This window comes from Glycine soja, chromosome 18 (genome assembly GCF_004193775.1).
Source record: "Glycine soja cultivar W05 chromosome 18, ASM419377v2, whole genome shotgun sequence".
Taxonomy (NCBI): Eukaryota; Viridiplantae; Streptophyta; class Magnoliopsida; order Fabales; family Fabaceae; genus Glycine; species Glycine soja.
In genome coordinates, this window is record NC_041019.1 from 38596019 (window position 1) to 38608915 (window position 12897).

Below are 12897 nucleotides of genomic sequence, written 5' to 3' on the forward strand. Positions count from 1 at the left end.
GGGTAAAACTTTTTAAAAATCATATTTGAAGCATAAAGCTCACCTACACATCTTCTAAGACATAAGACATAGGAAACATCAACGTTAACTCCTGTCATCACAACATAAAATAAGGGCCCTCAGCTAGAGCCTACATAATAATAATAATAATAATAATAATAATAATAATAATAATAATAATAATAATAATAATAATAATAACAACAATAATTAAACAAAACCAAAAAATAACACAAATTAAGAGAGAGTAGAAAGAAGACATGCGCTTGTTCAAAACTTCATTTTTTTTTTTGCCCCACTCAACAAAGCAATAATTTATTTTATGCGCTTGCTTTGAAAAAATTGAAATTTAGGGGTAAAAATGTTGAATTTCATGTACCCATGAATCTATTTCAGTTTATTTTCTGTGCTTGGTAAAAAAAAATTGAAACTTTAGAGGTAAAAATGTTGAATCTCAAATACCCATGAAGATTGAAAGTTACAAACCTTGGCTACTGTGTAGAAATATGAGTTAATGTCAGTGGAAAAGTGTTACTACTGGAAACAAAGAAAGTAAACACTATTAGTAAGGAAGCAAACATGCATAACAACAAACAAAAGAAAAACCTTGGTTGTTGGATGCTTCTTCCTGGATGACCTTGCAAATGGAAACAATTAGTATCGAAGCAAACATGCATAACAGCAAAAAAAAATAAACCTTGGCTGTTGAATGCTTCTTCCTGGATGACCTTGCAAATGGAAACAATTAGTAACGAAGCAAACATGCATAACAGCAAAAAAAAACCGTTGCATGTTGGATACTTCCTCGCGGGTGACGTTGCAAAACCACGGAGCAACGAAAACTGTTTTAACTTGGAACAACAAAACCAACAAAATAACGAAGAAAAGAACATTCAATAGGCAAAGAATACCGTATTAGGCAGGCAAGATCAGTGTTACTACCAAAAGGAAGCAAACATGCATATCAGCAAAGCAAAAAAAAAAACCTTGCCTGCTGGATGTTTCTTCACGGTCACGTTGCACGACCACCAAGCTGAAGAAAACTGAAGAAGGAAGAGCTAAACGACAATACAAAAGAAAAAACGGGTTTTCTCGATGGGACATTTCGATTGAGACCAGAGGATGCAAGTGCGCTACAGAGTGCAAACATGACAGCAGACGACTGGAGAGCGAGACACGTGGCATTGCCCACAGAAGAAAACAGGTTAAAAAATTGGAGGGGTAAAAAGACCAAAAAATTGAAAAAAGTGCCACATGTCAGTATTATAGGTATGGGTACAATAGGTTTTTCATTGGACTACTCTTTTATTAGAGTTATTAATTATTATAGATTATAATCATAAATAAAAATCATTAAATAATCAAGGACTGAAGTTATAAAAAATTTATAAATTTTAAGTAATAGTGAATACTTTTCTTAATTTATTATATGTTGAAAAAGACTTTGGTAGCCTTTCACGCACTCAGAACAAAATGAGACAAAGTAAAATTATATGGAATGTTATATTATTATTTTGTGTATTGTGTTTGCCAATTATTGAATAAAATAGTACACGGGCCTTGATTTGTTTTCAAGTGTGATTTACAATAGTTTAAAAAATTTGAATATACTAGAATAATAATAATTTTTTCATATACATATAGTATATATAATTAGAGGAAAATACTTTATAAGATTATAAAAAATTTACTTTGAATTATAATATATATATATATATATATAATAAAAGGATAAAATAATTTTAGTACCTGTAATATACATACTTTTTTATTTACCTTAAGAAAAAAACTGTTCATCTTAATTCTTGAAAAAACAATTTTAGCTTTCGAGTCTTATTGTTTGATTTTAGTCCCTACAATAATATTGGATCTTGCTAATCAGTGTTCTTAAAGACACCGGAAGAAACTAAATGAAAAAAATATATATTTATTGTAGAAATTATAGAAAAACACAAAAAATATTATAAACACGGTAATTTTTTACTTCCCAATAAAATTATTTTTACTTTTAAGTTATCATTTGCCCAATAATATTTCATTCACACTATATTAGTCCTTAGAATGTATTATATTGCTCTAAAAAAAGTTAATGTATTACAACCATCAAAATCAATATAGTCAACATACTAAACAAACTAATTCTGCATGTATCAAATATTATATAATTTTTTTGGTATTAAATATTATAGGGATTAGAGTCAAACAATGATAATCAAAAGGTAAGCATTCATATTTTTAAGGAATTAAGAAAAAAAAAGAATGTATATTTCACAAACTGAAATATGATTTTTTTTTCTTAAATATGTTTTTTTGTCTTGATAAGTTAATATTTTTTTATCTTTGGTCCTTATAAGTTTATTTTTCTAATTTTAGTTGATGTAAGTTTTGACTTTTTTTAATTTTGATTCTCATAAGATAATTTGTTCATTTTTAGTCTTTATAAGTTTGGGTTATCTTTAAGTTTGGTTCCTGTCAGTGTGAAATAAATGAAAAAAAAATCTTAAATGTACTAAAATTAAAAAAAAAAAAAAAAAAAGACTTACAGGAACCAAAACCAAAATTTAAAAAATGTTAACTTCTAAAGACTAAAATTAAAAGAATGAACTTATTGAATCTAAAAATAGAAAAGCACTAACTTGCATAGAACAAAAATATATTTAAGTCTTTTTTTTAAGTAAAACTAAAATATTATTTAAATCTAATAAAATAAGAATAATTTTTAATCTTCTTACAAATCCTTCTCCTCCCTAAGTTTTAAATGTGTTTTATATTTCTAAGTTAATAAATATTTTTACTTTTCATTCAATACTTAACATAAAGGTAGTAAGAGGATTTATAAGAGGATATAACAGGAGGATTTAGCATTAATGATAGTGAATCAATTTGCAGAGAAAGTTCTTGTCGGTAAATCTGCCATACTTTTCCTTTTCCTTTCAGTTATAAGGAATTCTCAATCCTGGCAGAAATTCATATAAAGATCATAAAATGAAAAATACTATAAAATTCCTCAAAAACATCAAGATAACAGCACCTTGATCATACTGTGTAATCTTTCAATGAATAATCCAAATTAAAATTGACGATATTTTCCCGACAAAGTATGTATAAGCATCATTACTCTTCTACATTTATGCAAGTTCTATTAATATTTTAAAAATAGAGAAATGTAGAAATCTTGAGCAACGTATAAATTTTGGGCAAGTGATAACTGAATCAACGGGTACATTTTGCTGGTAAGTAATGTTTGATTCTACATGTAAGTAATGCTTCCCATTATGCAATACAAAAGTACCTCATTAAGGCATGTGCGGATGTGCCATTTGGCCTAACCTTGAGTTGTATTTGATTTGCTGAAAAAATGAACAGTACATAAATAATTATTTTAATTTCAGAAAAAAGGTTATGGGACTGAAGAAAACTTCGTTAGCATAAGTCTTAAAAACTAGTTACTCAATAAATTAAGAAACTAAGAAATAAATATTTAACCCACACATAATATCATCTTAAAGTAAAAATATGCAATCTTTCATCCTATACTCAATAATCCTTTACAAACACCCTGCTCTCAACCCTCCTCTTTTATCTGTTCTTTTCCTTTCCTTCAAAACTGCTTGCATAATGCATCTACTACCATAACAAACAAAAAAATATACATTATGACTTGGCTATTTGTATTGTACTATTCTGCTCAGGGTATATACTACAGTACACGGCCACATATATGCATAGAACAAAGTGCTACCACCACCGGAAAATACAGTGAAATAATGACACACCTTACAGTTTATTTCATAAAAGTAACACTTTAGAACAACACAGTTTGTAATTAAAGATTCTAAAATATTTAAATAAAAATTTGTACTTTTTAATAGCCTATTGCAATGGCAAGCATAGCCACTATCTCAAATGCCACATTCTTCGGATAAACATGCACTGCAGTACGTAATGATAATAAGCAAAAGTTACTTTTGATAAATGGAGACAACAAGATTAGTAAGAACATTAATAATTAGCTAATTGAATTATTTCAAAATGATTATTTTAACACACATTGTTCAAGTCATGCAGTAGATGGCAGATCCATACCAACTTCCTGGATTTCTATGCTCCCTTAAGGTACAATGACATTCATGGAATCTGATACTAATGGATCAGAGATTGATGTCAACCTATATAGCCTAACTACGGGATTTGGACAACTTAAATTTTTGAGCATGACAAGAAAACAGAAGCAATATTTTAACTCTTCAATCCCTATTAAGCGCACAAACTCTAAGCAAAATATCAAGGGAAAATTGATAAGACAACCCTGGTAACATGAAACAACACAAGACAAAAACAGAATCATGGATTCGGGTGGAAGCACACATAATGGTTCTCATCTTGGAGCTTTCTTTCTCCATTCTGTTCGTCCCCGGTTTATCTCAAGTCCTTCAGTAGACAACCTAAGTAGATGCAGAAACTGCTGGTGTTCATGTTTGTCTTCCCTTGCCGTGGCAGATCCATTTGTACCTTTCAGTTCTGGAACTGCCTCGGCACCACCCTGTATCGCTTCCACACTAGTGAGGGAATCGACTATGTCATGTTGTCCGCACTCTCGTCTGTAATCCAAGGTAATACTCTGCAACTCATGGCTATCAATGATTTCTTGAGGCATGCTCTGATAAAGTAAGACAGTATGTTAGTGACATCAACATGATAAGACATTTTTCTACATAAAAATTGATAATATAGGTCACATGTATGTTATTTATGACAAGGGTGATTATAGAATAAGCAACAAACCAGAAGAGGAGAAAAAAAAAAAATTCCAAATCAAATGAAGTGCATGAAAATTCATTTATACAAAACAGTATTTAAAGCATCTTCCTGTCTGTCATTATTTCCAATTCTAATTCACTGGTTATTTTAACATCATGTAGATATGATAATAATATCATTATATCAACACCATTGTATTTCTAATTGTACATCTAAGGTCTAAACAGCTGACTATCATTAATGTCAACTTTAGCCAAGGCTAAAAAATTAAAGATAAAAAAAGTTGACCCAGCATGACCTCAATTAAATTAGTTTCCAGTAATCCAGCAACAGATATATATTAGATAGGTTGCTCCAAAAATATTCAAAACCATGGATTTTTGTCAAAAGAATGGTACACAGACCACTTCTTGATGAAAAATTTCAATTGATTGTTTTTTAAAACAGTTTATTTAAACTGCTTAAATTATCAGCTTATACATTAAACATATAGCCTCATTTTCTTTTTCATTTAGATCTAAATTAATACACATTTTTATTACTTGTTTGCAAAAGCCAATCTTGATTTTAGAAATGTGTCAAAACCATGTTTTTTCTGGGTGTTGAACATGAAAGAAAAATTATAACTAACAAATTCAAAGCAACACTAGCATATCTAAGAAATGGCAAATATTCTAGTGAAAAGTAGAACCAATATTAGTGAATTATGAAATGCAAGTGACAGTACATGCCATTTGGAAGAAATAACACACATACAAGTATCCAAAAATATTGAAAAAAAAAGGATTAAATGCATAAAAGTATATAGGAAACATATCAAGTAAGAACATCTAATGTAAATTTTGTCAGTCCGACCATTGAATTATTAATAATTGTGCTTTTGATCTAAGATGCCAAACATCAGAAAAATTGAACATATCAAGTATGAAGTATGCAATCAAGTAATTGATATTTTCTTAATTTTGAAAACATTGCACCTTGAGATATAAAGATTTCATGAATGTAAAATTAAATGAGAACATGATATAAACTGTTTATCCAAAAGATGATTTTGTGACAAATAAACTAGCTAAAACATGAAATAGATAGTATTTCAATTAATTAAAAAGACAATCCAACAACCTCAAGCACCCATCCAATATAGGTGACATTGTTAACATGCTGATTCATGTCCAGATCCGCTCTTCTTGGCTGCAAAATAAAAAGCACAATGAGAAGGCCAGGCTCTTGAAAATTGAAATATGCTGGATTTGCCAACTATTTTATCACCAATAAAATTCCTTCCTTTGTGCCTGTTAAAAAGGGAAAAAGAAAATAACAGAAAAAGGTTCACTGAGGCAAATGATCATACCACAAGTCCAAGTCTGGAATACTGAGCAGGGTCTTCCAATTTTGGTATTTTCTTCAAGCTATTACTATCTGCCTCTGGAATAGCTAACCTAAAACCACAGAAGAAGATTTGGACAAAGAAAATAAAATCACAAGTTAAGCCGCAATCCAGCCAGGGTATTGAAATTTGAAACCCACCAAGTCACTAACAGTAACAGTAACAAGACAAGCAATGCGGTATGATCATTCAGCCCTAATAATTCAACCAAGCTACTTGTAGCATGCTAACTAAGCCAGAAAAAAATTGTTCAAGTCAATTTTTGTACCAATTGGCAATTACCAAAGAAAAACTATGAATCTTTTATAGGAAGACTCATTTCTAAAATAATGGAAGATAGTGTTTGTAGTAAGTTCCCACAATTTTATCAGAAATCACTATGAAACTTCCTCACATCCTTTCCTAAAAGAGGGAAGTGGCAGAAGCCGCTGAAAGTAATAGAATCTAAGTTTGTGTTGTTGATGGAAATGATATCACAATTTCAACAATTAGATATGAATAACAATGATGGTGATGCTGTTAATTCTCCTTTATTTGTCAATTAAGAATTCTACAGATTAGCAATAGTGATTCTTAATTATGAAGTGATGAAAACAGCTATTTTCACTGCTAGGAGTCCGTAATCAAGGGCAGTTGATAAAAAACCAAAAGGTCATTAAGTTCAGAAAGAGTTCAGTCAGTTCTAGAATTATGTGGGATGCTCTTCAAATAGTGGTTCTCCATATGTTTTAGTGAGGTAAATTAAGATAACATCTACAGAGTTGTTTTCAGTTTAGAACAGGAATTCTGATCACTGATCTATCTAGGTTTCTGTCCAACGAGATGGACTCCAAATCCTGTCTCCTTATTTTCCCTCATTTAAATACACATAAACTATAATCCTAGGCTAAATCATTATTTCAAGAAATCTATAACACAGAGAGGGAGGGTATGAAAAAATGATACTTGTATACCTACATTTTGATTTATTTTAATGGTGAAACTTCCTTCTGGAAATGTTTAAGTACCAATCAAGAAATAATATTTCTTTAAATATGTGTGTGTGTGACAAATTACACTCACACAACCAGAAGTTTATCAATATTATACGCAATATCCCTTGTTTTCTTTTCATCCATGATCCAACACAAACCTCCCTCAATTTATATAACATAACGCCATGTACCCTTAACCTTAACACAGGCCTTCTGTTATATTTTATATTGTTATATGTATTGAGGCAGTGTATGCAATGTCAAAAAAGAGAGCGATATTGGTGTATCATTATACCTCAAGGGAGGTGAGATTAATTTATCCTACACACACATACAATAAACTTGAGATACTTTATTGTAGAAATTAGATAGAAGTCTCATGAATTACTTGAGAGGGAGTACTCAGCATCCTTGATATTTACATGCATAAAAGAATAAATACATTTTACAATTACAAAAACAATAATAAGGAATTAAACTATTCACTTCGACTCTGATCTTTGCAATGATACATTAACTCCCACAATTCCAACAAAAACAATTGGGCAGCATAACATAACACATTAATATAGTTGGGTTGGAGGGGTGCTCAACTTTTGTTCTTTTGGTAATAGTTCTCCACCTTTCATCCTCCCTCAACCTATACCCCTCCCCCCAAAAGACCATTCTCACCCAATTAATAAAGCTTGAATCTTGAAACTGGCAAAAGTGATTTCAAATATATAGGCTACATAAATATGCGAACACGTGTCCCAGATTTTACTTGACCATCTAATGACATCCTCATTAGTGATGCCTCACTTACTACCTAGTAAATGGCAATTAACAACCTGCACTGCAGTTTATCACAAATTATATCAAGCTGGTAGGCTCCTCCCTCCTACCAAATAAAAGTTGTAAGAAGTCATTTCAAAATGTACTATTGATGCATGCAAGATCATATGCTATAATTTAGTTTATTCCAGAATCCATAAAAATATAGAATATTGATCAAGTAGTGTAACCCTCTTTGCACTAGTGAGCTAAGAAATCCCAGAAAGTTTGATCTCTTCTGCTTATCAAGTCTTGTTATTACTACAATGATTAAGAACACCTAAATAAAACAAATCGTCTAACAAAGTTTGAGTAAGTTGTAATGCATTGGCAGCAAATGATAAAGAAAAGTGACTACCTGGGCTCTCGAGGACAGAAAACCAAATACTCTTCTTTAACATCATCAGAAACCTTCTGGAGTCGTCTGGTGTCCTGATTCATCATTACCCATTTGCTGAAACAATTAAATATAAATAGTCAACTATAAGAAAGTATCTAAAACAAATTATTTCAGACAGTATAGCTATTGTATGCAACAAAACATAAACATGTCAAAATTTACAGATGCACCAATTTATGATGCAAATGAACTAATTGTTAATGTATCTTGATTTGCATCAATGGATAATTTTCTGTCAAATTTAGATTTTGGGACAGTATTGCTTCTGAGCTTTATGCTTTTATAAAATCCCGAGCATCCTTGTAATGTGACTTGAGGATTAATTGTAATAACCAGTAGTTTAGTCTCCTATCCTTTTTGCCACTAAATAGCATAGGTTATATTATATAGGCTTATCATTAATGGTTGGTTGGTACCAAAAGAAACTATCATGAGCTCAAATGAGGAAAGAGATTTTACAAGAACAAAAGAGATCAAAAGGAAAAGCTCGTGATGGGTCCTCTACAAGGTTGCCCAGAAATCAAAGAATGGTCAAATATCATCCTAGTCCTACACAAAGTAAGCATATATATCTGATTGTTAACAATTGATCTGCCATTTAAGACCCGAAAGGAGCCACGCCAGAAAAAACTCGATAGATTATAGTGCATAATGGAAAATCTTTACCTTGTTGCCCTTCCAATAACTTCATCAGTTGCATAGTCTTTCAGTATAAAATCACGCCTTGTCCCAACCCTTCCTTCCCCTTGGCACCATGTCTCTATCTCAACAATGTCACTCCTGTTGGAATCATTTAAGTTAGACTTTTCAAATTAGAGTTTATAAACCGAGTGTTATAAAGAACAAAAACCAACCAAGCAGGGTATTTGTAGATTTCAATGTGCATGCGAGCAGTAACCCATATGAGACGCAATTTTCTCATCGTAGGGGTGGTTGCAAAACCATCAGTAGAATATCCAACACTCTGAGCATGATTACATCCAACCTCCTATAACACAAAGTCGCCAAACATTTCAAAATTCATTTGAGTTTGAAGAATACAATAGCACATGCTCTTCACATTAGATAAATTCAGTTCCTAAGGTGAGATCTATCTTCTTTTTTGTTTATTCAACAGTCTCTAAAAGACATCCAAATTTATTTGATACTTTAGAAAATAAAAAAAATCAATTATATTTTCCTACTGATTTTCATCTTTTGGTTTTGATGAGTCAAGGGACTGCCTTGTCTCAAACCTGGGATGCAACAATGGTATTACAATGAGCAAATCATTAAGAGAGCATTAAAGAAATACCAAGAAGATAATATAATAAAAAGAAGTTTATAGCATTTTCACAAGATCAAGACTAGAAATAAGAGTACGAATTTTTAATATGACAATTATTCTGAATCAGAGAGTTAAAATCAAGGAAACAAATTTAGTACTAATACAAAAAAGAAGCACGAAGAAGAAAACAAAGCACACTTCTCCAAAATCTTATACTACAAACTCCAACACTCCATGCATGGAACTCAGTGCCTCCAAATCTGGACTACTAAAATTGGCACAAAACAGCAAAACCATAAAGCTATAAAAACATAGTACACAAAACAACCTCGAATGGTACAAATCTTCAATTTGTAAACTTCAAAACAGTTTTAGTCAAAGCAAAACAACCCCAGTTGCCAAAAAAAAAAATTCATTTTTCACTTAAGAAACAGAAAAAAGAAATCCCATTTCCCATTCCAGAAACACCAAGATGCTCAAAATCCCAATCAATCACCCAATTAAACAAGATGAAGCAATCAAATCAAATGAAATCACCCAATTTAAACAAACAAACAAAAAATCAGGACCTGCAAGAGATTGGCAATGGTTTCAACAGTGGCAGTCTTATTGATCCCAACTTCGTAGCTCCTCACAATGAACTTCTCCTTATAAGACAACCCATCCTCCGTCAAGCTCCCCACCCTCAGCCGGTCCGCCAGCGTACCGGGATCCGCCTCTACCCGGGTCGCCACCGCGCCGTCCTTTGCCGACACCGCCGCGGACACCCGGATCGACCTGCCTTCCGGCAACCGGAATCCGGAGACGCCGCTCCTCCTCCGGCGAGGGACGGCGCAGGCGGGCCGGCCCGCGAAGCCGCATTGGGCCAGGGAGTGAGCCCGGTCCAAGCCATTGCACGAAAGCTTGAACATTTTTATTTTTTTAATAAAAAAAGAGAAAAAAAATAGGAAAAAGGGAAAGCTGGGTGACTGGGTGCGTATGAGAATGAGAAAGAAGGGGAAGAGGCGGAGTGCAACAAACAAGTGGTTTTGAATCGAACGACGTTGTCGAAGAGATAGAGATGGGAAGCGACACTGAAGTGGTGAATGAAGCACGTGTTCTCGATGGTGCTCTTTTTCTTTTTTTATTTCTGTTTTCCACCAAACCAAACCTCCCTTGTCTTCTTCAACTTTTTAACCGTCCAACGATTAAATCGATGTTTGTTTTTAAAAAAAAAAAAAAAAAAAAAAAAATATATATATATATATATATACTGCTTCTTAAGTCTCATTTCAAATTTTGAATACTCTTGTTTTATGAGGGAGCAACTTTACTCTTCTTGTCCATGATATATTCTTTTTAAACTTTTAAGAGTTTAATGTATATGTATTAATATGTGTAAAATAATTTTATATTATTATTTAATTATAAATTATTGTTTGAATTATTTTAAATAAATTTATCAAACATAATAAATTGTAATTAAATTACTTGTTTTACTTTTTCCTCCTGCATAGCTACTTTCCTTTATTTACAATACCAACTAAATGATTCCTTTTAAAAAAATATCAACTAAACAATTTAACTTAATTATTTTATCTTTTTTAATCTATTACTCAAAATCTTTTATTTTAACTTTAATTTAAATGTTTCAAAAGATTTAATTTAAAACATTTTTTAAGAAAAATTATGATAATCTAAAATATAACTTATGTAGTATATTAAAAATATTTATTTATTACAAATTACAATTATAATATAATTTATATATTTAAAATTATTATTTATAATAAACTATAATTTTTAGTTATATAAAATAAATATTTTATGGTTTGCAATGCATTGGCTAAAATATTAGTTACTTTATAAAATTATAAATAGTAGAGTTTTAGTCTTTGTATCATATAAAGTAAATCATTCTTTAATACATTTAAGATCTAAAATTTATAATGAAAAATATTTCAAAATATATAAATTATATTATAATTAAAATATGTAATAAATAAATATTTCTAAACAAGTAAATTATATTTAAAATTTATGATCAATAATTTATATTGTTATTTTAATTATTAAAATTTAAAAAAATGAAATTCAAGTTAAAATAAAAAATATTGAACATGATAAATTAAAAGAGACGAGAAGTTATTAATGTGTTTAGTTGATATTACAAGTATAAGATAATATATCATATAGAGAGGGATTTAGGAAAAAAATTGAAAAAAAAAAACTTAAATAACTTTTAGATCCCTTATAAAATTTTGAATTTTGCTTTGAATTCTTGATAAAAAAAATTGCATTGAGTTATGATAAAAAAAATTTCTTTTAGATTTTTATTGTCATTTAAGTGATGATATGACAAATGATGATATGATAGTTACAAATTTTAATTGTGGCTCAAAAATTAATACTATTTATTTTAAATTTAAAATTATAATTTAAGACAATTAAAAATTATCAAAATCAATAAAAAGACCGAAAAAAAAACCTTTCACCGTGAGAAACAATTTTGAACCTTTGGGTATATTTGATTTTTAAATGAACATATTAGATTTTTGTATGGTTAATTGATGAGGAGTATGACTAAAGTAAGGTCATGCAGCAAGGACAATGCATGATCTTTGATGATTATCTATGAGTGCAAACATGGTCCCCTTCATCCATCTCACTGGAAGCAAAAATTGATGGCACTCTTGTTTGGATTAAGTTTCTATAACTTAATCATATATTTTATGATGAAAGTGTTTTCTTAGCACTTGTAGCTAATGTGGGAACACTTATTAATGGGTACTAACACATTAGATGTTAGTTGTACTAAGGGCAAACGTAACATATGTGGGAGTAACAATGAACCTAAGTCTAGATATCATACTCGAAGGATCAGTTGTAGTTTCAAAATAATTCAATTATGAAATAAAATCAAACAATTTGATTTTAATAGACAATTTGAAAAAAAGGAGTTTTAATATAATATTCCGCAAAAAACAAAACAAAAACAAGAAAGTAATGCTATTGAAGGTAACTTTCAAATAAGAAAACCTCATATTATGACCTCATGTGTACCCTAAACTACCTTAATTCTTATTTTAATTGAACCCTAAATTATACTTCAATTGCCAATTGCCTACAAAACTCATTAATCAATATTTTCTCAAGGTCTAATAATACTAATTCTCAGTTGTGCATATGAGCCTTAAATTAGGATAAAGGATAAATTACATAGAGGTTGATTAAAGGCTATTAATCTAATTGGAAATTATACAACAAATTTGATCATACAAAGTCATATGAATTCAATTGCTTCATATTTGATTAA

At 30.5% G+C, this 12897-nt stretch overlaps 1 protein-coding gene across 1 annotated transcript; it reads right to left on the bottom strand.

Moving 5' to 3' along the window:
• Positions 1 to 3990: 3990 nt before the first annotated feature.
• LOC114396710 (oleoyl-acyl carrier protein thioesterase 1, chloroplastic-like) lies at positions 3991 to 10728 on the bottom strand. The gene is made up of 7 exons (XM_028358833.1): positions 10172 to 10728; positions 9190 to 9323; positions 9002 to 9115; positions 8294 to 8389; positions 6113 to 6200; positions 5884 to 5952; positions 3991 to 4660 (listed from the first exon to the last, which is right to left on the bottom strand). The coding sequence occupies exons 1-7, from the start codon at positions 10511 to 10513 to the stop codon at positions 4379 to 4381; spliced, it is 1125 nt and encodes a 374-aa protein (XP_028214634.1). The 5' UTR covers positions 10514 to 10728; the 3' UTR covers positions 3991 to 4378.
• Between the last annotated feature and the right edge of the window lie 2169 nt (positions 10729 to 12897).